General features: G+C 40.6%; 1 protein-coding gene across 3 annotated transcripts; it reads left to right on the plus strand.

Annotated features, from left to right (window-relative positions):
• The first annotated feature begins 13,175 nt into the window (after positions 1-13,175).
• On the plus strand, positions 13,176-26,373 carry klhl21 (kelch-like family member 21). 3 transcript variants are annotated; one of them, XM_032520471.1, is made up of 5 exons: positions 13,176-13,374; positions 19,504-20,579; positions 21,896-22,301; positions 23,848-23,920; positions 24,234-26,373. In XM_032520471.1, exons 2-5 carry the CDS (start codon positions 19,553-19,555, stop codon positions 24,567-24,569), a joined length of 1,842 nt encoding a protein of 613 aa, XP_032376362.1. In that variant the 5' UTR covers positions 13,176-13,374; positions 19,504-19,552; the 3' UTR covers positions 24,570-26,373. The 3 variants fall into 3 exon arrangements, with proteins under 3 accessions (XP_032376362.1, XP_032376363.1, XP_032376360.1); XM_032520472.1 differs by having other exon boundaries at positions 13,219-13,374; positions 19,498-20,579; XM_032520469.1 differs by lacking the exon at positions 13,176-13,374 and adding an exon at positions 18,466-18,833.
• The last annotated feature ends 58 nt before the right edge of the window (positions 26,374-26,431 follow it).

Raw genomic sequence — 26,431 nt, forward strand, 5'->3', positions numbered from 1 at the left:
TATTATCCAATTATTTATTTCAGTCGCTGTCACAGTAATGGAGTCTCACCACACATCTGTGGTTCTGTTCCTGTTCCACTTTGACTTATTGAATTTCTGTTTCCACACTTTCTTGTACGAGGGCGGTTTGTTCATTTGAACCTGGATGAGTCATCGCGAGGCCCGGAGACCGGATAAACTGCATGTAATGTGAGCATAGTTAGAACGAACGGTTTGGAGGAACAGTTCATTTCCTAATAATCATTTTCTTTTCCTTTTAATTTGTTTTTGCACGTCGCTCAGAAAGAGCATGACATCTTTGCAGACGGCTGACTGACTGATTAAAGTGAACTTCGAGTGCACATAATAATTATGTAAAGCAAGATGACTAATGCCTACTCCGACATTCTCGAACTTGGTCACAGTGATAATGGAAAATCCATTTTTCTCACAGAACAGTTGTTAACACCCTCTGCCATTTTGTTTGACTGTGTCACTTTGTGCCTTGTAGCCCCTGGGCCATCCAGCACTCAAGCATAGATTGTAAGCCATTACAGTTGGTACACATATTCATGGTGCATGATTAATTGGTCGCGTTCGGAGGCAGACTAAACCAGCAGATAGACACTGTGTGTGAGCAGTCCTCGGCAGTGAGGAGGAAGTAACTGTTTACTCCTTGGGTGAAAGAGGAGACTGGTGTCATGATAAATGAAACCACAGAAACATTTTGCTGACGTCTTAGAAAAACACTGTCTAGGAATCTCCAAACAGTATATTTTCCAGGAGGATGAATGGCATCTAATCTTCCATTTAGGCACTTTGATGGCTTCTTTAATGGCAGTATAAACCATCACAGTCACGTACAATTGGAAAGACTAAGAAGGGACGTTTTTATTGGCAATGCAAAGAGAAAACAGTGGATTTTGCAAATTCCGACTATATTTCTCTTAGTGTGCACTCAGCAAATGCAGATGTGCCAACAGAGGTTGTGTTCCACTCATCAGCAGTATATGATTGGATTAGACTGCAGATTATTATGTAGGCTGGCTATGTGAGCGCCCGGCAAGCAGATAACCAATGCCTTCAGAAATTATTAATCACAGTAAACCAACTCTAAAGTGTTCTTCCCCTAGTGAATACATCAGCAACAGAAGGAAAAACATCTTTAAATATAAGATAAAACTGTAATATGCAACTGCAAGCACAGCACAGCCAGGACTGATGACTGGGGTGCAGGAAAAGCGTTTTCCTCGTCTACACGGTGCACTTTAGGGACCCAAACAGAACAAAAAGAAACACATTTCAATCAGATGCTTTTTAATCTCACCACTGACATGCTGACAGGTGTTACGGTTATGCTTTGCAATTTGGTTTTCTTCTGCCACACCCTGTGCAGCACTGCTCAGCAATTACAACAATGTGTAATTTGGCGTTAACCGCGTTTTACCTGTGAGTTGAGATAATAATAGTGAACACCAAAAGTTTGACAGTTATACTTTGTATAGGCCTTAGTGGTCCCCTAATACTGTATCTGAAGTCTCTTTTATATGACCTTAGTGGTCCCCTAATACTGTATCTGAAGTCTCTTTTATATAGGCCTTAGTGGTCCCTAATACTGTATCTGAAGTCTCTTTTATATAGACCTTAGTGGTCCCTAATACTGTATCTGAAGTCTTTTTATATAGACCTTAGTGGTCCCTAATCTGATCTGAGTCTCTTTTATATAGACCTTAGTGGTCCCTAATACTGTATCTGAAGCCCTTTATATGGCCTTAGTGGTCCCCTAATACGTATCTAAAGTCTCTTTTATAAAACCCTTAGGGGGCCTAATACTGTATCTGAAGTCTCTTTATAAGACCTTAGTGGTCCAATACTGTATCTGAAGCTCTTTTATTAGACCTTAGTGGTCCCCTAATACTGTATCTGAAGTCTTCTTTATATAGACCTTATGGCCCCTAATACTGTATCTGAAGTCTCTTTTATATAGACCTTAGTGGTCCTCTAATATGTATCTGAAGTCTCTTTCCCAAAATTCAGCCTTGGTGCAAATTCCACCCACTAGAGCCAGTCCCACAATGAGCTTTCCTTAGTATTTGCCATTTCTGAGTCCGTAGCTTTTGAGGAGGAGAGGGGATCTATGATCCTTATGACCTCATAAGGGGCAAGATTCCAGATCAGTCCATCTGAGCTTTCATTTTCTCAAAGGCAGAGCAGTATACCCAGGGTTTTCACTTATCACCATTCCTAGTCACTGGGGGACCATAAGCAGGCTGAGGAAATGCATATTAATGTTAAAAAAAACTCATAAAGTGACATTTTCATGCCATGGGACCTTTAAGAAGCACATACAGTGATGCATGATTGGAAGCTGCTCTTTATGACAGCACATGAACAGCTGTAGCGGCAGCTCTTGCAACATGGAACAAATGAAATGTGTATGTAGATTTGAGCACACGGGGAGCCCATTACACTCATCTCCTTCACTACATCATAAACCTTATAGCAGCAGCAAGACATTAAATCCATAACACAAACTGTGTGGTGTTGGAGAAATGTGTGGAACACACAGGGAATTGAGTTAGACATTTCGAAGGATGCAACAGGGAGCCATGGAGCTACATTTAAACAAAAAATTTGATGTTTTTGACTTTTTCTTACGGCAGGAGTGTCAAACTCAACTTTACTAAGAGCCTAACTGGAAAATGAGAATCCCATCAAGTGCCAGGCGTGTAGTTTATTGACATGCTTTTGTATCATCGAAAAAAAAGTCAAATAGTTATGACTGCATTGTTGAACGTCTCATTTAGCCTTCTCGCTTGCAGTTTGGTCCACGTAAAATCTACAAAGGTGAGGTGAAAAAAAGTTCCTTAGCCATTGTAGAATTTATCAAATCCCGCAAAAACTATGACTCACAACAACCTGTTTATGAAAACGCTCTGTTTCAAAGTCTTCCAATCTGCCATATTCTGCTTTGTGTGTTGCACTGTTGCAGTTTGAAAACCAGTTTTTCTTTTTTGGGGGGTTTTCCGCAAACTTAGGATGGCAAAAATCTATCGTGAGCGAGCCCAAATTGATGTATAGGCTGGATCAAAATTAGTGAGGGTGCCAGATTTGGAACGTGGGCTTTGAGTTTGACACCTGTCTAATAAGAAGACAATTGAATTCTCACTCCAAGTGAATCCACGTAATTATGAATAAATAAATGGATAGTGGAGTCACGGTGTAACCACCTCCTCAACTACCACTGCATGCTGAATACAAATATTCATTATCTTAGCTGAAATGAATCCGCCCTCAGGTGCATTTTGCGAGCGTTGTTGACAATCATAAATAACCCTGCAAATAAAGATAATACATTTCTTTGAATGCATGAATAATTAAAAAAAAAGAATGCATATAAAAAGATTTTTAACCTTTATGTATCCACAGAAGGCTGATCAGGCATCAGCAGCATCCTCTCAGCGGGAAACAGTTAAGCACAATAAAGGTGAGTTTGTTCAATATTTTATGCCGTTGCTACCCAATGTTTTGTTTTCCCGACAACGCCCAGATCCATACCTAATACACTTCCTTATTCAACAAGCCCAGGGCGCGCTATTATCGAGCCCTTCAAAGCTGTCACCGCATGGTGAGGCACCGCTGCGCGACAACACATTTGGAATTCAATTAACCAAAGCACATCTTGACCTTTTTGCTATCGTAACACCACAGGAGCAGATAGTTATTGTCATGTGTTGTATAACTGTATCCTGTATGAAAGCCTAACTGTTTGCGCAAGTCAGCGTTGTTTTTTCAAACTTCTGCAAGTTTTTCTCCCTTCATCAGCAACCCTGTGTTCACAGTCTGCCTCTTCTCACTTTCTCTGTTTCCCCCCTTCACTGCTCTATTGATCAAACTTCTTTCACATTCTCCAGGGAGATGTATTGACGTTCATGGTTGCGGTTCGACGTATAAATAATTGACACAGCGTCTGTGCTGTGCCGTTAAAATATGGAACAGAGCATCACAACAAATGCTCCTAAAGCATCAATGTTATAGATGAAACTACGGTCCAGTCTATTTCCTGCTGCACCGTGGGTGGCTTTTGTAAGCCGGATGTGTGTCTGCTTTGTCCGCCCAGAGCAGGAACTGAGTTGATTGATTGAGTGATTGATGTCTTGATGAATTATTCTCTTTAGGGCATGAAGGGGACTGCAGTTATTGTTCCATTTGAATTATTTACATCAATCCATGTGTAAGTTCATAAATGTTCCAAATTCTACATCTGAACTGACAAAAAAAATGTATTTCAGTCATATTCACTTAAAAAATCAAGGCAAATGACAAATGAGGATGTTTTGGGCTGATCATCCAACACTTTTATTAGTTAAGACATTTAAACATTTTCAGAGAAATACTGTTTATGGAAACATTTGGCATGTGGTGCGTAGCATCACTTATTCTGTATTGCTCCACACCATACTCCATGCACACCATGCTCCATCCACACCATGCTCCATCCACACCATATTCCATGCACACCATAATCCATCCACACCATGCTCCATCCACACCATACTCCATCCACACCATGCTCCATGCACACCATGCTCCATCCACACCGTGCTCCATCCACACCATGCTCCATGCACACCATGCTCCATGCACACCATGCTCCATGCACACCATGCTCCATCCACACCATGCTCCATGCACACCATGCTCCATGCACACCATGCTCCATCCACACCATGCTCCATGCACACCATGCTCCATGCACACCATGCTCCATGCACACCATGCTCCATCCACACCATGCTCCATGCACACCATGCTCCATGCACACCATGCTCCATGCACACCATACTCCATCCACACCATGCTCCATGCACACCATACTCCATCCACACCATGCTCTATGCACACCATACTCCATCCACACCATACTCCATCCACACCATGCTCCATGCACACCATGCTCCATGCACACCATACTCCATCCACACCATACTCCATGCACACCATGCTCCATCCACACCATGCTACATGCACACCATACTCCATCCACACCATGCTCCATGCACACCATGCTCCATGCACACCATACTCCATCCACACCTTGCTCCATGCACACCATGCTCCATGCACACCATACTCCATCCACACCATGCTCCATGCACACCATACTCCATCCACACCATGCTCCATGCACACCATACTCCATCCACACCATACTCCATGCACACCATGCTCCATCCACACCATGCTACATGCACACCATACTCCATCCACACCATGCTTGAAAGTAACAACCATGATCCTAAAATCAAGTTCTTGTGTAGATATTAGTTGTTACTAGACATTTCCACCTACTAACTGCCAGGGGGCATGTAGCCAACGGAACTAACGATAACTGACAAAGCTAACATTAGCTTGCTAACATTAGCGCCCTGACTGAGGAGGGAAATATGAAAGAACAAAGGGACACGGACGTTTTAAATACAGTTTGAATGGTACGGATATATCCAATTATTTTAAAGATATTAATGTCTAAAGCAGGGGTCAGCAACCTTAGGCATGCGTGCCTTCATTGGCACGTGATAGCTCAACCAATGGCACACTAGCAATAAGCGTGAAAGAGATTTTTTGGGAAAAGCTCCAAATCCACATGCCAATGCCATTGGCAGGAGCACAACCTTTTATTTATAGTTTAATTGACCTTTTCCTCATCCACATTTACCAAAGGCCCGCCCTACCCTGCCTTTGTTGGATAGCACTTTTTGCACCTTCTTCACAGAATGCGGCGTTCGGCCTGTAACAATTATTACGTGACTCTCATCATTGTTTCTTTGTTTTATTTCTCCATGCATGTGCATATAAATAAAACAAAGTCATTTACAAGGTTTGTCTCTTAGGAACAATCATGAGTTATGTAAGTTAAGTGTTTTCTAGCACTCTGAGGTTTTAATGGTGCAACACAGTTTGAAATTGCTTGGTAGTTATTTAAGCTTAAGGAGGGACTTTACACACAAAACAATTGTTTATTTATGAGTAGCTGGTGCAACCCGGTGCTGAAGCGCAGCATGGGAACTTTAAATTAAAAGCCTGTAGAGCCAGATGTAAACAGACAGCTTTGCCAGGACTCAAATATAACCCTTCTGAATGTGTCATTTTACATGCGCAAAGTTTTGTTTACAGCCAGCGTAATTAGTCAGGGATACCCAGAAGCATTATAGTGCCAAAATCTTCTTTGTTCCATTATTATTCCACGATTAATGAGGGAGATATTGTATTTGTCCTGAGAGCTATGGGTCAACATGCAAGTTCAGTTATAATATAAAAACTATAGAATGTCTCCATCTAGTGACTAAATGGGTGTACACGTTTATTTGTCTGTCTAACTTGCCTTGTGTTCATTTCTCTTGAGTGTTCTTGGAGACACAAGGATCACTTAAAGAAAGGGTAAAATCTTGGGCAGATGGTAAATCAAATTCAAAGGTGTTTACAACATTTACCAATTGCACAAAAGGTATTGACATTAGGAGAATGTGGCGCTGTTCTGACTGTAGGATCACACACAAGTATGTTTGATGATCATATTCGACCAGCTAACAGACCTATAGAACTCCTTCAGTAACCGGAGCATCCCTCCATGTATGCACCATTGATTTAATAAAGGTCCCATGTCATTTTTAATATTGATATGAGTTCCCCCAGCTTGCCTGTGGTCCCCCAGTGACTAGAAATGGTAATAGGTGTAAACCGAGCCCTGGGTATCCTGCTCTGCCTTTGAGAAAATGAAAGCTCAGATGGGCCGAGCTGGACTCTTGCTCCTTATGAGGTCATAAGGAGCAAGGTTACTGCTCCTTTCTCTGCTTTGCCCGCCCAGAAAATTTGGCCCACTCATGAGCAAGAGACATCATGGCTTTCAAACAAGCAAAGTGGAGGTTGGTCAAGCCCCCCCCCCTCCCCAAAAGCTACAGACTCATTGTGGGACTGGCTCTAGTGGTTGTAATTTTGCACACAGGCTGAATGTTGGGAAAGAGACTTCAGATCCAGTATTAGGGGACCACTAAGGTCTACATAAAAGAGACTTCAGATACAGTATTAGGGAACCACTAAGGCCTATATAAAAGAGACTTCAGATACAGTATTAGGGGACCACTAAGGCCTATATAAAAGAGACTTCAGATACAGTATTAGGGAACCACTAAGGCCTATATAAAAGAGACTTCAGATGCAGTATTAGGGGACCACTAAGGCCTATATAAAAGAGACTTCAGATACAGTATTAGGGGACCACTAAGGTCTATATAAAAGAGACTTCAGATACAGTATTAGGGACCACTAAGGCCTATATAAAAGAGACTTCAGATACAGTATTAGGGGACCACTAAGGCCTATATAAAAGAGACTTCAGATTACAAATGTTGGGTTAAAATAACCAAACATTGTAGTTAATAAAACACAACTTTTGGGTTAAATACTGGGATTGGGATTTAAAACCAGAACCTTGGTGAAGTGCTAACCACTGGTGCACCATGTTGCCCAGAAATTAGTTGATCCCTTTTTAACCCAGTTGGGTGAAAATTAACTTAACTTGGGTTGCTATGCCAATATGTCTTGGCATCAATCTTCTCATCTAAATCACGAGAAAGCAAATAGGTGTACTCCCAAAAAATGTCAGACTATATCTTCAAACCACTATGTGGCAAAAGGCTCAAACATGTCCCTGCTCCCTATCAGAAGGATAACCAAGTGTCATAATCAAAATTGAATTGGTAAATCTGTGTCAAGTGACATAAAAAGTCAGTATTAATTGTAAGAAGACGCTCTGAGTAGCTCATTTCAAAGCCTTTCGTGCGTCCCCTGTGGAAAATGTCTGTGGGAAGTACCCGCATCTACACAGCCTGAGGGACGCAGGGAGGCCAGGGAAAGTTCAGCAGCAGGACACTCTTAATTGCACTGCAAAGGTCGTTTCACTCTTTATTTTACACTCTACATTCCAGGCCGTCTTCTCTTTCTTGCCTCCGCATCACCCCCCTCTAAGGGGTGAGCAGCAGAGGGAGATAGATGTCCATGAGTGAGTCCTCCGCGGACTGTTAAGCATTGCGATCGCCTCAGGGGATGTTCAGTGTTCTGCCAGTTAACATTGGCCGGAAACACATGATGGATTATTTTAATAATGCATTTTTTTGTGAACACACAGCTATATATCTTAAAATGCTTGTTACAGCGCAATGCACCTCTTTACAAGACTCACTTGCACCGCAAATAGGTTGTGAACACTCAATCAAGCAAGTATCTATTTTCCAAATGTGGCCAGTGGAAGAAAGGAAAATGTTGATGAGGCTTTTATTTTTTTTTATTTTTTTATTCAACCTTCATTTAAACAGGTTAGTCTCAATGCAATCTCTTTTTCATGGAGACCCGGCCAAGACGCAAAGACAACTCACCGCATTTCAATTAAATAAAAGTGCCATTTATTAAATTAATTGCATGTGTGAATGGACTCATATTCCATGGTTTTGACATAACCTTTAAAATAATTTAAGGAAATTAGATACTGTAGTTTGAGTGTTTTCTGCAGATCATTCCAAGTATAAGGTGCAGAAAAGATGAAAGCATTGTTGAATTACTGTGTCTTGGCTTGAGGTGCATTCAATGAAATAGTATTCTGGGACCGTAAACCATAAGTACTCTGTGTAAAAGAAAGAAAATCAGATATGTAACGTGGGAGCCTGCCTATAATGCCCTTATATATAAAGATTTAAAGGTGAGTGAGCCAGCAATTTGACAGAGCGAATTCACTGTAGAGTAAAGTGTAAAGTGATGAGTGAGGGGTCTACAATTTGAAATAAAGCTCCATGATACACAGCATCCAACATCTGAAGACACTTTGACGTGGCACACATATACAACAGATCCCCCAAAATCAACAATAGAGAGAAAGCCTTTTTCTGGCAGAAATAGTAAAACATGATTTATCCTTCAAGAAAAAACCTATAGCTTTAATTTCAACATTTTTACTAGGTTCTGTATATGAAGCTTAAAAGAAAGGTGATCATCAATTACAAATCCTAAGTATTTACAAGATGAATCTACCTCACTAATTTTACCCTGATCAGTAACAATATACAGGTTTAACTCATTCTTACTTGAGTTTGAAAAGACCATTACTTTGGTCTTCTTAGCATTAAGCACAAGCTTTGAAAGCCGTTTGCAAGCATTCATATGTCTTTCTAATAAATGACATCTGCAGGGCGTGACTTATTTTGAGGCACTTGTTCTTTGGACAAGTACATTTACATTTCACTTGTCCATGCACAAAAGTACGGAAGAGGATTAGGGTCACTGGTGAAAAATGTATGTGAGTTCTGAGAATAAAGTCAGAATTCTGAGAATAAAGTCAGAACTCACACACATTTTTCACCAGTGGCCCTAATCCTCTTCCGTACAAAAGTCAAAAGTTTTTTGGGGTGTTTTGCTAATACAGAATTTGAACAAAGCATTGAAAGCCTTCCAAACACTATCAACCTTAATACAACTCAGATGAAACAGTAGAAACAAACGCGTCCCAAGAGCAGGTCTCCAAACAACATAATACAAAGTGATACTTTGCACGCGTGTTAGTGTATCACCAGAGGTAGCGGTGTATAACCTACCATCCCATGATGTTTCATTTTATGACAACTTAGATACACATTTTAAATATGTAAATAGTCGCACTGAATCCATCTTTCTTGGGGATTTTAACATGCTGTCAAAACACAGTCTTCAGTAGATGATGAAGGGCCCAACAAGGATTATGCAAACGAGTAAAACTATCATAGATTTGATGGTCACTAACAGACCCCAGCGAATTATTACAACCTACAATCTCCTAACAGGGCTCTCTAATCATAATATGACCATGGTAGTCCGAAAAGTTACTAAACAAAAGTAACCCAAGGAACCCGGCGAGCCCCAAAAAGAAGCTGACACAAGTTGAAAATGATCTAAATAATTTTGACTGGAATAACTTTCCACAATCAAATCATTTCGAAAATTGTTGTAACTCCTTGATGGAAAACCTCGCAAACCTGACACCATGGCTGAACAATGACACTCGTCAGCTAATGAAAAATTGAGACTACGCATAGAAAAAAATTCTCCAAAACAAATACCAATCTTCTCATTTTTAACCCTTGTTTGGTATTTGGATCAAATTGACCCATTTCAAATTTTTAACAAGAAGAAAAAATGGTAAAAAATGCTACAAGTTACATTTTTTCTACCTGAAAATCGATGGCCTTACCTTATTTGTATGCATTCCTGACTCAATTCAGAAAATTATTCTGGACATGACCACTTATGTCTTTTCCATAGTGGATTTTTAACATGAATCATAACCTTATGACAAAAAACTAATCCCACTTCCATTTTTAATTGTGTTCCAGTAGAGACCGATTGCATTCCCTAAACATATACTGTATGTTATCTCAATTGTTTGAAATTGAAATAAAGACAGTATGAAGTAAAATTTTATTTCAGAATTTTTTTTTAAAACCCCAAATAAGTCACGGGTCAATTTGACCCGAGGGATACGAGAGGGTCCCGAAAGTGAAGAAAATACAAGGGTCAAAGGATTGAGAAATGCAGTGGTCAGAGAACTGAAGACAGAGTATTTTAAGAGTATTTTAAGAGTATTTTAAGGACACAGTGCAACCCTTTGGAAGCACCTTAACAGTCTTACTAAACTCAAGCCTAGTCAACAAAAAACTACAACAGAATTGGAAGTGAATGGAGTTGCCAGCACTAACAATTTCAGCTATTGCAAATTAATTCAATAACTTCTTTATTCAATCAGTGGAGGAGCTTGCTGAGAGTTTTGAACAAGCAACTCTGTCACAGCCCAAAAAGTCTGAGCCAAATTAACCCTTGTGTTGTCTTCTCGTCAAAATGGAAAATGGACAATTTGGTTGACGCTTTTTATCCATGTTTTTTAACTTTTTGTTGTGTTTTTGTCTTTTTTTTTTCCAACACTTTTGATGCTGTGTGTCACTATTTTTGAACACCACATAACACTCACTTATTAACTTTAACGCAGAAATAAGGAATTATTTAGACTAATATGAAAGGAATGTATGTTGATGGATGATCACAGACTGGAATATGTCAACTTTTACTCAATACTATTTCAAAAACACTTCCATTTTTTTTCAAATGCTAGAAAATTGAATACGACACCCACAAATGAATGAAAGTAGAGATTTGTACTTGCCAAAGAGCGTTGTGTGGAATCAATCATGTTATTTTGGGGAATTAAAAAGAACATTGACATAGGACAACGGGTCAATTTGACAACATGAGAGTTAAGGAGGTCAGTCAGGAAAAGTGCATGAATCATTGATAAACTAAATAAGTCTAAGAAAAGGATGTGTTTGGGTTGGACACTGCCTTTATCAGAGCTTGCTTGTAGTGGGCAAATTCCCACAAAGTTGGAAACAAGCCATCATTACTCCAATTTTCAAGGCTGATGCAAAGTGTCCCATCCCGTCCCTGTGTCATATTATTGTTTCGAGTTACAGTAGATTGACCTTTTCTCGTTGTTTTTTTCATTTCCTGTTTTATTTTGAAGGGTGTCTGTTCCCCCTGGTGTTGTCTAATTTGACTTCCTTTGTGGTCACCTGTCCCCGCCCTAATGTGTTACACCTGTGTCTCATTGTCTCCCCTGTTTTGTGTATTTAGGTTCAGTCTTTCCGTTACCCTAGTGCAAGATTGCCTGCTTCCCTGTGTTTAGGTTTTCCCTTACCTGTTATTCCCCCCCCCCCCCCACCCCATTCCCCAAACATTACAATTTCCTCATCTGATCACAACATCTAGTACATCAGAACGTTGATGGACTGATCCCTCTTTACTTTTCTTATTTATTAAAGCCTGAAAACATAACTATCATGTTACTTACAAAATTACGTTTTGAGATTTTTCCTATCCTTAACAAAGATTTAACAGAACAATTGAAATAATAGATTTGAATTAAATTGTCTCTTGTTTACCCAGTGCCTTTAAAATTCCTCTTCCTCACCCGTCATCCATTCATCACTGTCTTCGGCGGCCCTTCCCTTCCCATCACTAATAACAATAATAACTAATAACGATTGCTCTGAGCCATCTCAATGACTGAAACCGAAGCAGCTAAATAGCGTTTCGTCATAATTTAAAAAAATACTTTTGTAATCTTTGATTATTTAAACTGTTTTTTTCCTACCTAGACATGTCAGAACATCCTGCGTCTCTTTTTGACCGGGATTTGACCCTTTTTGTTTTTGCCACTAGAGCTCACCATAAAATCACAAAATGGTTTTATATTTCCAGAAAGATTCTCTAAAACAAGTCACATTAAAACAAAAATCACCTTGATGTTTCTTACTGGTTACTTTGCAGTTGATTAATGAGCACTTTCCCTGTCAAATAAACACATAAATCAAATAATTACTAAATTCTGCCACATAAGGTCCCAGATGCGGGGAACACTGGCATGAAAACAGTTATTATTTTCTCCACATTCACAGCTCTAACTAGCCTTTCAGTAATGTAATCAGTCATGGTCTTGCCTCGTGATGCTTTACAGATAAAGAGAAACTTCACACACAATCAAATGTTGAACTTTTAAATTATTATTATTATGGATTTGTTTTCTCTTAAGAAATAACAAACCTAAATTAAAAAAACTATGCAATGTTATGTTATTGAATGAGAGTCACTGGTGCAATTAAGCGTGTATAATGCTTGAAAACATTTTCAGGACCATAAATAATTTCTTGCATTAATGTTTGAATGCTGCGTTCAAGTACTCCTTAGCTTTTGCCTGCATCTTAAGACATGCGGAGAAGTTGTTTTTTTGGTGTCTGAAACAAAGTCATAAACAAAGTAATTTTTTATTTCTAGGCTATGTTTTGACAATTAGTATTGTGTTATTTGTATAGTAGCTATTCGTAGTATGAGTAGAAGCAGAAGTTGTTGTGGTTTGCAGGTGTGTTTTTATTTGACATCAAACAGCAATCTACAGAAATCTGACATATGGGTAGAAAACATAGGCCTAATGGCTAAATGTAGACTCTATGCCTATATTACTATTAGTCATACCAGGAATTATTATTACATACAATCTAACAGTCCAACATCTCTTTTACAGCCGTGCTGCCCGACCATGGGCATAATAACATATCTCTAGACAACCGTGTAGGATTGTCTGCGTGTGAAGAGTGATAGTTCCGACAGTCCTTGAAGACAACATTCATTACAGTTGAGGGTATCATGGCGCAGAAGAGGCCGAAGAGATCCGCAGCATTAAACTTTAATTTCAGCTCGATAATACGGTGTTAACGCGTTACACTCATTAAAATTATTAACATCCGGTAAAGACAAATACTGGTAAGTTGTCTAAAACGCTACTGGCATGTTTTAAAAGTTATTTTCTTCCAAGCGGTGGACATATTGACAGTAGCAGTAACGTTACGTGATGTCAGATAGGTACATCACGAGCGTTAGCTACTAACTTTGTATAAACATGACTTTTATGTTCTTTTAGGCGGTGAATTGAGGGCATGTTAGTGCTTCAAAACCATATTCGGTATGTAGACTATATGCTATAGTAAACACGGACTAAATAGCCTTTTAGAACTTACATGGGTGTTTTTGGACATTAAATCGATACGTAGCGTTAATGCGGCGGAAAGTTGAGTACAGTTAGCTAGACAGAAGGTACAATTTTACGTGCACCGTGTTGTTAGCATTAGCAGCTTTTAGTGACTCTGTCTTTAGGCCTAACGGTGTATCTTAGCTAACGTTATATCTAGCATTAGCTACTACATTTGAATATTATCGCGGGCGAAACATGGCTTTGGAAAGAGACATTTTTCCTCTGGCTGAAGCCTCACTGTGCTCAATAATGTGGACTTGTACGGCTGCATGGCCTGAGCAATGCAAATTATTATAACCAATGTTGTAATGTAACTAACTAACGTACAGTACATTTACTCAAGTACTGTACTGAAGTAGCTAGCTACACTTTGAGGTACTTGTACTTTGGTGTTTCCATTTTATTTCTACTTCTACTCCACGTTATTTATTTCTTACCTTTAGATACAGTTTTAGATGATTAATACAAAATATAAATCAATGTGTTATGCATTAGGATGTGAACACTTAAACGCATCACTTATTTTAATCCAGTAATATAATATACAGTATATGATTCTGAAAATTGCTCTCCATGTTTTTACGAGATAAATAGTTATGTTAGCAGCCTATATGTATTTCTTTTATTTAAGCGGTGTGAAAAAGTTAGGCACTACTAATATTATGAATATACATTAATAATAGATAGTTTTATGTGTATAAATTATGAAAGATAATCTCTGAGGACAGAATATTTGATACAACGTGCATTTATTCTTAATCAGTATAGATGTTTACAATATTCAAATAGTTTCAAATGCTGCGTTCAAGTACTCCTAAGCTTTTGCCTGCATCTGAAGACATGCAGAGAAGTTTAGTTTTTTTTGGTGTCTGAAACAATATTAATATTCGTATGTACATTGTAAATTCGTTCATGTGGTAATCACAAGCTTACAGTTTAATGCATGCGACAGCCAGCAGCTGTCCTTATTTTTATACAAAATTAATTGAAACTACAAAGATGAAATTAAACGTGGTTAATGACTCATGTTTAAATGCTGTTAAAACTCCTATTTGTAGAATATAAATGTGATAAAATCATCTTTTAAATTATAAATTGTCAAGTTTCCAATTGACTGAAGAAATTTTACTGTTACACTATGTTGTTAAAAATGTTTTAAATTTGACAGTGTAATTTGGTACATTGCGAACAAAGACCAGACATTATATTACATACAAGTATAGTCTAAAAATGGCAAAGCAACCGGTGCTTTAAAAAAAAGAAGTAAAAATCGAATCGTGACCTTAGAATCATATGTAATCGAATCGAGGATTTGGAGAATTGTGACACCCTTAATTAAGACACAAATAAGACAGAAGTGCTAATGAACAGTATATTACAAAAGCTTTAACCCTCAAATTGACCCATTTTCCTATATCAGTGTTCTTTTTAACTACCCAAAATGACATGACTGATTCCACACAACGCTCTTTGTTAAGCACAAATCTCTACTTTCATTAATTTTGGGGCGTCTTATTCAATTTTATAGCATTTGGGAAACAAATTGAAGTGTTTTTGAAATAGTATTGAGTAAAAGTTGACATATTCCAGTCTGTGATTATCCATCAACATCCATTCCTTTAATTTGAGTCTAAATAATTCCTTATTTTTGCTTTTCTAACTCAAACATTTGGTAAAATTTCTTAAAAATGAGGTTTATTGACCATAAAATCAAAAAATAACTATAAAACTAAAGTTAATAAGTTAGTGTTACGTAGTGTTGAAAACGTCTAAAAAGTAACAGACGTCGAAAAAAGTGTCAAAAGTGTTGAAAAAGGGACAAAAACGTAAAAAAGAGTTAAAAACATTGATTAAAAAGCCTCAATTTTGACGGGAAGATATCACAAGGGTTAACTACTGTTTATGCACAGAGCAGCCATGTTGGATTTTGCGGTCTCCCACCTTTCCTTCTGGGGGCGTTCTGCTTGAAATCTTCGACTTTGTGACTTCCACGTCAAATGGAACACAGCACTAGCCTCGTGCTGGCCCCCCTCAGTGGGGGACGAGATGAGTGTGGTGTGGCTGCCTTTTTATGGCCAGGCTCAGCTGTGGAGAACCAGAGGGTGTATGTCCCTCCACTGTGGCTGCCTGGGACCCAGCAGCCCGGAGCGACAGCAGTCAGAGCAGCTGTCTTGGTGTGGTTGTTAGCCTAGGACCAGGTGCTGTGCTCCACCACACGAATCTGAGCACTGTTGCAGAAAAAACGTCTTCAAGGTTACGTGCTTCTTTTTATATACTCTGTCATGTACCCATTAAGTTGATATTCAAAGCAGCCTATGCTTGACACTCGGAAACTAAGATATTAAATATAAATAGCCTAGGTGATTCTGTACACAGTAAAGCTATTCTACTGAGATGGCAAAAAATGCAAAACAGTGTTGCCTGTATGTAAATTGTCTTGTGGTAATTCCAAGCTCGCACCAGCTAGGGGCAATGCTAGCCTTTAAACTAAGAGATAGGGGACACACTGTAAGCAGCTTCATGTAAACTGAGCCTTTTGTTGATTTACCCCTCTCACATGCACAGAACAGCTCCTGAATAAACATTAAACACTCACTGAAAACTTGGACCCTTGGAAGCCAGATGGTTTTCTCTTTTGGATTGCAATAGAATTGCATGCCCCCCCGGGTAGTTTCAGACGCCGCAGTTGAACTTTTGAGGCTTTATGCGCCACTGAGCAACTCCTCATAGGAATGAACAGGGGCTCCGCCTTGAACACTGTATTCAGGTTCTATTATACATCCATGGACTAAACCTTCTCATCAACCAATTTAAGGAATAGAAAATAACACCCACCACCTTCCTCTAGAGTTTTGTCCTGCTGGATGCCACTAAAGTCCTCTGACTAACCGCATTGTACCCTGCATTGTTTTGAATATAACTACAGGTCATGAGTTCAGCTCCTGGAGCAGACAGGCTCATACTGTTATAGTAAGTGATAAAAAGGGCATAGGGTCCCTTTCTTTTTAATGCTGGCTGGCTCTTACACTGGTCTCTCTGTACTCGTCAGTCATAGGGCTGAGATTGTTTTCACACCTCTACTGTTTCCCTCCCTCTCACCTAACTAGCAGAAATTTCTGTCAGCTATTCTTGGTTGGTAAACACACCGGTTGTAAGTTGCTCAATACTTCTGACTGTTGCGATATTAAGCTAAATCATGGCTTTACTCTTTGTGATAATACGTATAGTAAAAGATAAAACATGTAATAGTTGAATAGTGGACTCCATTTTTTTCATTCTTTGTAACAGACGGCAGTGGGAGTAAGAAATTGCGTACACAACTGAGTGACAGGAAAGCTCACGTCTATGTAAGGAAATGCCAATATCCCCTCTAACGTGAAGGCAGTCGCTTACACAGAAGTTAAACTGTGTTTTTGCAGTTACGTGCTTGTGTAGGTTGTGAGGTCTTCCTGTCTGCCTTTCAGGAGAGCAGTTTGACCCCTCAGAGCCACAGTATGTGCACCGCTGCATTGTTGAACCCTCGTGTGGAATGTGTAGTCCTTTGGCCAGAGGACAAGGGGCTTTATTACAACCTTTGAACAAGTCACTGTAAGAAGATACCTGTGTATTTTGAGAAGATAATCTTCAGCTAGTGACATTATTCCTAGAACAGGCCTTCAACGTACAGTAGGTCCCTACTAAGTCATTAGCAACTAGTCTCTACAGTATAATCAAGGTAATCGATTATCATGTGATGTTTCACTAAATTTGAACAGAAATGAAAAACAATCTACATTTTGTCACAGTTATGGCCTCAAGACAAAACATAAGAAATATGCAACAAGGTTTCCACATTTAGCACAGGGCTAACAATATTTTTTATCGATTTAATGTTCCAATTATTTTCTTGATTAATTGTTAGGGCAATAAAATGTTCACTCACAAGTTCCCACGGTCCATTAAGGTGATACACTCAAATTTCAATCTTTTTCAGTCCAAAACTCAAATATATTCAGATTACGGCTTCAGTTATCTATATTGCTAATAACCTTCTCAATGAATTGATTATTTGTTTCAGTCTATTTCAGTCAGAAAATCTTATCAAAACCCATTACAATCTATAGCGTTGTCAATTTGTTTTCAGTCCAAAAGCTAAAGATATTCAGTTTGCAGTGATATTAAATAGAAAAGCAACTCCTCTTCTGAGAAGCTGGAGCCAGCGATGGCTGCTATAAACGATTAGTCAATCATCGAAATAGTTGCGGGTTTATTTTCTGATTACTTCTGCTGTTGCCAGGGGTACAAAGATTGTGGAGCAGCTCAACTGATTTGGGGGAAAAATTAGATTGTTTTTCAGCTTCTCTCTAAGTAATAGTACAATTTCTGAATTGTATGAAAAAAATGAGCAATGCCCACTCTTCTATGATGAATAGTGTTATCCATTTGAAAATGATGTACATTGGTAATCGGTGAAGGGTTATGTATGTTAAACTGACGGGGCTGCGGGGGGGGGGGTACCTCAGACCAAAAACGTTGGGAACCACTGCCTTAATCGACTAATTATTGCTGCTCTAGTTCAGTTTTCTATAATAATGTAAGACAAGGAAAAGCAGTAAATTATCAAATTAGTAGCTTGAACTGTCATATATTAACAATTAGTGAATTTCTAACTTTAATTTGTTGAACACAAAGTGCAGTAAACCTCCTAGCCAACTGAAATGTATGTAAATGTACAATTTTACCATTCGTAACAGTTCTGAATGCCTCACGTTGATTGCGAGTATAGTTTTTGACCCCCGACCCGTCCCTCTTCCTGTGTGTCCGCTGTGATCGGAGCAGGTATGTGCCGTTGTGCTACTTTGGTAACCTGACGGCAGAATATTTGGACAGGAAGCTCTGCGGGTTGTGCCGAGGGGGGTGAGGAGGCCCAGGCTCAGCTGGCTCCTCTCTCAAAGACCATTTACTTACACTGACTGACCACAGAGACATACCAGTGGGGGGAGAGCATGTTAGGTGTTCTCCTTAAGGCCCCCCCTCACCCCCACCCTTGCCTGGAAATGGACACTGCTGGTATATTTATAACCCTTAAGCACAAGCGAGCTCTGTATCTTAAACACAGTAAGAAGCTAGAGCTCGAATGTACCGAGGTACGCTGGGATTTGCTAGATTCTTCCGGACTGTTGTATGTAACGTGCCTGAAGGCGCTCATCAGGTAGGAAAAAGAACAGTTTTTGCAAATATAGCCTATTTAAGTTATAATTCTTACATGTTTGGTTGTATAGGTTCTCAAGTAACCACTACTTATCAGTGAAATTAGCTGATGGAAATGAATTTGTTCTTTGCTTTTGGTGTCAGAGGTTGTTGAAATGTAAATGTATTGTCTCTTTTGCTTTTGTTCTTTGCTTTTTTTAACTGTAATACTTATATAAATGTTGTTAAATGCTGTTTTAAACATTTAAATATTGCCAACCTTCCCCATTACTGTATATATTTGGTGTTATAGGTTTGACAACATGCTATTAGAGCTGCCACGATTAGTTGGTTAATTGAATCATCAACTACATTTGATAATCTTCAATCATTTATGTAATTCTTCAACCAAAAAGGCCTAAAAGGCTCCAATGTTTCAGCTCCTCAATTGTGAGGATTTGCTGCATTTCTTGGTGTTAAGTGATTGTAAATTTAATATCTTTGGGGTTTGGACTTTTGTTCGGTCAAAATAAACAATTTGAGGACATGGGCTTTAGGAAGCTGTTATGGGTATTTTTCTCTATTTTGTGACATGTTATAGTCGCGGCCCTACATGTTGTGTAACATATAATGATATGTACCATGTGTTGCGTTGGAATTTGATGTATGTTTCTGATGTTTATCTGTTTTAGACAAAAACATCATTCTGACCAACCAGAAACTGAGACACCCAGAGGAGAGATGGAAAAGCCGGTCTTGCAGACACAAGCGTCCACCCTGCCTTTCTTTGACACGGCCCATGCCTTCAACCTGCTGCGGGGGATCCATGAACTCCGCGCAGAGCGTAAGTTTTTCGATGTGACTTTGTGTGCCGAGGGCCGCGAGTTCCACTGTCACCGCACAGTGTTGGCCGCTGCCAGCACATACTTCCGGGCCATGTTCGCAGGAACTTTGAGGGAGAGCGTTATGGACCGAGTAGTTCTACACGAAGTGTCAGCCGAGCTTTTGGGCCTGCTGGTGGACTTCTGCTACACCGGGCGGGTCACCGTCACCCAGGAGAATGTGGACGTCCTGCTCAAGACGGCAGATCTCTTTCAGTTCCCCTCTGTCAAAGAGGCCTGCTGTGCTTTCCTGGAGCAGCGGCTGGACGTTTCCAACTGCCTGGAGATCCAGGACTTTGCCGAGGCCTACGCTTGCCGCGAGCTGGCGACCAGTGCTCGCCGCTTTATCCTAAAAAACATAATGGAGCTGGCCAAAGCGAAGGACTTTGAGCGGTTGCCGTGGAAGCGCCTCTTTGAGTTTGTGTCAGATGACGAGCTCTGCGTGGACAAAGAGGAGGCAGTTTATCAGATCGCCGTGCACTGGGTGAAGGCTGACCTCAAGCGAAGGCTTCACTACTGGCCCGAGCTCCTACAGCAGGTCCGACTCCCCTTCGTCCGGAGGTTCTTTCTGTTGGCCCACGTGGAGAGCGACCCGCTGGTCTACCTGTCGCCCACCTGCCTCCGCATGGTGAACGAGGCCCGTAGCTTCCAGTCCTGCGAGTACGACCGCCACGACAGGCCCTGCCACCGAATGCGGCCGCGGCCGTCCACGGGACTGGCCGAGATCCTGGTGGTGGTAGGAGGCTGCGACCAGGACTGCGATGAGCTGGTCACAGTGGACTGTTACAACCCCCAGACCGGACAGTGGCGCTACCTGGCCGAGTTCCCCGACCACCTCGGAGGGGGCTACAGCATCGCTGCCCTCGGAAACGATATGTATGTCACAGGTGAGTTATTCAGAGAGAAAGAGATATGCATTGAGGAAATTAAGAGGAGTCTAGAAAATGTATGGATATAAATAGGGTTGTGCAATTATTCAAATTTCGATTTTGGCTCCTCGAAATCAAAAAACAATATAATCGAGAACAACACATAACATTTTGCAAGTAAACTCTTATTTTGTATGTTAATAAAATAATTGTGAGCCCTAGTATAAATGTACCCCAGAGTATCACTTACTCCATCTTGAGGTTAGACTTCAGCTTTATCTGGTGTCCCACTTCCCGAAGGACAGGCCACACAGACAGTGTGCAGCGGTTACAGTTGCTATGTATATGATATTCACTGTAATGTGAATACTAAAGTCAGGAGATTTTCATTCCCGCTCCTTCACCTTATGAAATGGCCGTCAGGCTGTGCTTATAAATAAACTGCAGGCTCTTTGGCTAGTGGGTCTCTCTGGACAAGGCAAAGGGAGGCAGGACATGATGTGCTGCCAGGACAGCAGTGGTGTTATCATCTTCATCATGTTTCCCTTGAGGAATAATCCCAGACCTTGACTCAGAGCTTGTGTCTCCGGCAAGACCTCGAATTTAGCCCTGTTAGCTTACTCCTTTGATGACAGAAATAACAGCAGCATATGACTAGATAATGTTGACGGGCAGATTTAGATTTTATTTTATAACCTTTTACTTTACATAACAGTATAATTGTGTCAAATTTAGATACAATGCATTAAGAAGGTACTTATGGCTTTTTTAAGTGTGTGTGTGTGTGTGTGTGTGTGGTGTGTGTGTGTGTTGTGTGTGTGTGTGTGTGTGTGTGTGTGTGGTGTGTGTGTGTGTGTGTGTGTGTGTGTGTGTGTGGTGTGGTGTGTGTGTGTGTGTGTGTGTGTGTGTGTGTGTGTGTGTGTGGTGTGTGTGGTGTGTGTGTGTGTGTGTGGTGTGTGTGTGTGTGTGTGTGTGTGTGTGTGTGTGTGTGTGTGGTGTGTGTGTAAAGAATTATGATGTATAAGTGCAAAGACTGAATATATTTTACCAAACAATGACGTTTTTGATGACACTATCAACTAGTAACCAGCGTGGAGTGAAAGGCAGGCCCACTTAGAGAATGCAGCAAACATGTCAGCAGTATGGAAGCACAGTCAAACAGCAATATTTAACGATTCCGTTCCTAAATGCAAAAAAAACACATTCAGTAATCGGCCATGTTTTTCATCATATTCATTTTTGGCCCCAAAAAATCATTTCTGTACATCCCTAGCAGCAACAAATGTAAATCAATGATGCATATTACCCGTAGAGACACTGTCTGTGTCCTCCAGGTGGCTCCGATGGCTCTCGCCTCTACGACGGCGTGTGGCGCTACAAGTCCAGCGTTAACGAGTGGACAGAGGCAGCGCCCATGCTGAAGGCCCGCGAGTACCACAGCTCTAGTGTGCTGAAAGGTCAGCTCTATGTGGTGGCGTCGGACAGCACGGAGCGCTACGATCAGGCTCAGGACTGCTGGGAGGCCTTACCGCCCATGCTGCACGCCATGGACAACTGCTCGGTCACCACGTGCGGCGGACGCCTGTATGCCATAGGCTCCCTGACCGGGGAGGACACCATGGCCATCCAGAGCTACGATGCCGACTCCAACCACTGGTCCATGGTCAGCTGTGGAGAGCTGCCGCCGTGGTCCTTCACACCCAAAACTGTGACCCTCCAAAGCCTCATCTACTTCATCAGGTGAGACTTATTATTTCCATTATATGCTATTTCATGCTTCCAATCAACTACATTTGAGTACTTCTTCCACATCTGGTAAACACTTTCTTAAAAAGGCATCTTAAAGTGTAACTACCATTTTTTTCAACCTGGTACCTATGTTCCTATGTATTTGTGTCTAAGTGACTGACGGGAACAACAATCTTTGACATTGGTCCATTATTAAGCGAGATCGCTGCAGTTGGCAGCAGTGAAACAAGCCGAATTATAAATAATTAGGGCAATTGTCCAGCTTGTATTTACCTCCACAGAAGTGCTTGTTTTATCACTGACAGGCTCAGATTATTATTCTAAGTGTCTGACAACATTATGGAAAGGATTTCTTAGGTCAATCTTTCTGTTAATAAACATAAAAACATCCCCGAAATTGCGTTTGCTACCTTCCAGACTCCATGTAAATAAACAGTAATTTTAGCATTGTAAAATACACTTCATTCAAAGTGGACAGAAACAGAAAAGAAAACCATGAAAAGCCGTTTTGGGTCTTCTTTCCACTTTTCCAAACATCACAACTCTAGTTTTGGTTGAAATAAACACAGTGTAGATGTAAAAATATGTTGGTTAGGGCGCCCGGATAGCCCAGTTGGTAGAGCAGGCGCCCATATACAGAGGTTTACTCCTCAACACGGCGGGCCGGGTTCAATTCCAACCCTTTTCCCCTTCCCCAAGGACTCCTCGTCTTTACAACCAAGGAGTATCACACACAACGGCTGCAGCAGCAACCACAACTCCCTGCTCTCACTCCTACTCCTCATTCTGCTGCTTTTGTAAACATTACATAGAAATGATTTTTTGCTGCATGTCATTCACCCTATCTCTCCCATTTCATGTCTTCAACTGTCCTGTAAAATAAAGGCTTTAAAAATGACCAAAAACAAAATTATCTTAAAAGAAAATATGTTGCCTGTAAACACGCTAAAAGTATTGCTTTTTTTTTAATGGAGTCTGGTGGGTTTAGATCTAGCAACTTTAGAGCTGTTTCTGGTTAAACAGAAAGGTCTTAAAGAGGTTATAAAGGTCTCTCTCTGTAGGGATCCTTTCCATAATGCTGTCAGACACTTAAAATATTAATCTGAGCCTGTCAGTGGTAAAATGAGCACTTTTGTGAAGGTAAATACAAGCTGGACAATTACTATTAACTTACATTGTTGCTTGTTTAGCCGCTGCACTTAATACTGGACCAGTGTCGAGGATTGTAGTTCCCATCAGTTGCTTAGACACATAAACATAGGAAAAAGGAGAATGTGGTGCTTTTGTAAAAACTAAATCAATGTGCAGAATATCTTAATCATGTTATAGAAGTGACAATGCAAAGGTAAAGTTAGTTAGGGGTTAAATATACAGTTAAATTATTATTATTTAAAATGATCTGTCTCACTTACATGTAGACTACCGGGATGTGATTCATTATTTAAAAACCAGTACTAGTCAGTAAAGTTTACATGACTACAATTGAAGTAATGATAGTTTTAGCTGCAGCTTGACTTTGCCGTGTTTCTATTTGTAGGGATGACTCCGCCGAGGTGGATGTTTATAATCCCCAAAAGAACGAGTGGGACAAAATTAGTCCGATGACCCAGGTTTGTATTTGACGACTGACACCAGTCTGCCAGCATGCTTTATTATTAGTAACTGTTATGATCTGTAATTCTTCTGACCTGTGAGTGTGTCCAAAGATGAAAAATAACAACTGCTGCTGTGTGTCACAGTAAAGATAATGCGAGAATGAAAGTAGCCTTTTTACTGGCTTCAGTTTGATATGAAGTGTAGCAAAATAAATCGATAAATAAAATCACATTAGTGATGGTGTAAAAAGAAAGTTTTTTTTCAATTTTCCTTCCTTTCACTTATACTTTACTACTGTTCGTTCTTGGTCTCATTTCTTTCCTCCAGGTCCACGTTGGAGGCAGTGTGGCAGCCCTGGGCGGTAAATTATATGTATCTGGTGGGTATGACAACACGTTTGAGCTGTCGGATGTGGTGGAGGCGTACGACCCCACCACCCGCTCGTGGACTCTTGCTGGACGCCTGCCCCAGCCCACGTTCTGGCACGGCAGCGTCAGCATATTCCGCCAGTTCATGCCGCAGGTGTCCAGCGCGTTCGAACCTACCGACATACCCGAGTCAAACGGCATCCACCTGCACCGGCACCAGCGCTCACAAGCGCTGCACAATCTCAACAACAACCTCATCCCAAACCAGAACCAGGACGTGAACCCAGCACACTGAGTTTGGACCCAGAAACCCACGTTAACGCTTTCAGTGTGTTCTCCCTCATTGTGGCAGTCTTGTAACTGGCTGAATTACAGAAAGACCTGGTGTTTAGTAGCCCCGTTTGGTCTGCCTTCAAAATAAAGGTGGGGAGTTTAACCAGGCCAAACAGTTAGTGTTCATTAACACTAGATCAGTTGGTCCGGCGATTCGCCGCAGGAATGCGAGATGGTGGGAGCATCACTTAAAAGGCCCATTTGTGTGACATCCTGTTGTGTTCTTTTAACCCACCAATGTAGCACGGGTAGACTTTATATTTCACAATGTTTGTTTTCCACCAGATTGCTTATAAATTTTGACATTGCCGACCGTACATGAAGGCAGCTTATTTCACGGAGAAAGAGAGGGAGAAAAGAGACGGAGCCACTGTGCTTTGTGCTGGAAACAGTCAGCTGTTACACAAACTCCCGGGCACTTAAAGTGCTTGTGTTTAGTTTTTAACCTTCATGGGATTTTTCCCTGGGTTTTTAAAGTGCCAATGACGGCATGTGCTCTTGTGCATATAGGTGACATCATCGCGCAATCATTTGCATAAAGCTTAGTGGTTGTCGGTTGCAGCAAATGATACACCACTAATTACATTTAAACTTAACAGTGGCCATTTTGAGACAGTCTCTACTGGAAGGCATTCATGGTGTTGAACTTGTCCTGACCTGAAAAGCAACCGAAATAGTTGATGTGTGAAGAATAACAAAATAGGGCGAGAGAGAAAGGACAGATCTGGCTCTTTTCTCACCTCCACCAATCTTAACAATCACGGCCTGAGAGTGAGTGTCAGATCGTCGGCTACAGAAATTCTGGGAAGCATACTGGCAGCCTCATCCTAAAGGTCTTTAATTTCCTGTAACACCAAAATATACTAAAAATCAATGAAGCACAAAGGTCACCTTTGTGTTGTTTGTGTTAAGTAAAGTGTAAAGTAGTACTAAGCCTTTTGAGGCTCCAGAAGGAGCTGTGCAAAATTTGAGTCTGCGTCTGTTGGGGCTGAAGACTACAACTTAAATAATGAAGGAAAAAACAACTGTGTGGAGGTCACCTGACCTCTGCAGCCTGCTCCTCATCTCTGCTTGAGGCTAGCTGCTTGAGGCTACATTAGCCGCTACGAGCTTAATACATCCAAATCTCCAATAGAAATTACCAGCCAATTTGCGTTGTGGGTAATGTAGGCGTCTCGTTTTAGCGAGGAGGTAGAATGTGTGGAATAAAAAAGACAATTTCTCTGGTTCTGCTGCATCGAGTTTGAGCCTTTTGAGTGTCAGAGTGCAAAATGGGTGGAGTACTCTTTTCACAATGTGTAGCCCAGAGCAAGAGCCAAATATTTGTTGAATTACAGCAATAATCTATTAACATTCCAAAAATGATGACAATCACAGTTGATCTAGCACTAAACAGACATGGCTTCATAGGGAGCGTTAAAATAGCTTGTCCTCGGACGGCATGCAGAGTAATCTTCTGTCATCCTAGTTGGATTTCAGGATGGTTGCATGTGATGTTACCTTGTAGCGGGTTGCTACTCTACTGCTAGTGATATTTAGGCATCTCCTTGTGTCACTCCTGACCCTTCAACTGGGCTACAGCAGCTTTTATAACCACCAGTCGAATGTCCATGAAGAATTTCTTTTTTAGGATTGTATTTACAGACGTTTTCTATGTTTATTTATGGATCTATTTGTGCTGTGCTTGCTTAAGATGCCTATCATGTTGCAACAAGAAAAGTAACAGTTGGTCATTGTTGGTGATGGGTGGCCAGTAACTGGAAGTGCAAAAAAGAATCTCAGTTTATCATATGTTTGAGCTTTAATGTTGTCATGGTAGTGTCA

The sequence above is a fragment of the Etheostoma spectabile genome, chromosome 7 (genome assembly GCF_008692095.1).
Source record: "Etheostoma spectabile isolate EspeVRDwgs_2016 chromosome 7, UIUC_Espe_1.0, whole genome shotgun sequence".
Lineage (NCBI taxonomy): Eukaryota > Metazoa > Chordata > Actinopteri > Perciformes > Percidae > Etheostoma > Etheostoma spectabile.

Bases quoted from the DNA above. Each gene is read 5' to 3' on its own strand.
- klhl21 (XM_032520469.1), top strand. From the start codon at position 18,628: ATGTTAGGTGTTCTCCTTAAGGCCCCCCCTCACCCCCACCCTTGCCTG. The intron at 18,834-19,503 runs GTAGGAAAAAGA...TATCTGTTTTAG, and splicing joins TGCCTGAAGGCGCTCATCAG to ACAAAAACATCATTCTGACC. The intron at 20,580-21,895 runs GTGAGTTATTCA...TGTGTCCTCCAG, and splicing joins AAACGATATGTATGTCACAG to GTGGCTCCGATGGCTCTCGC.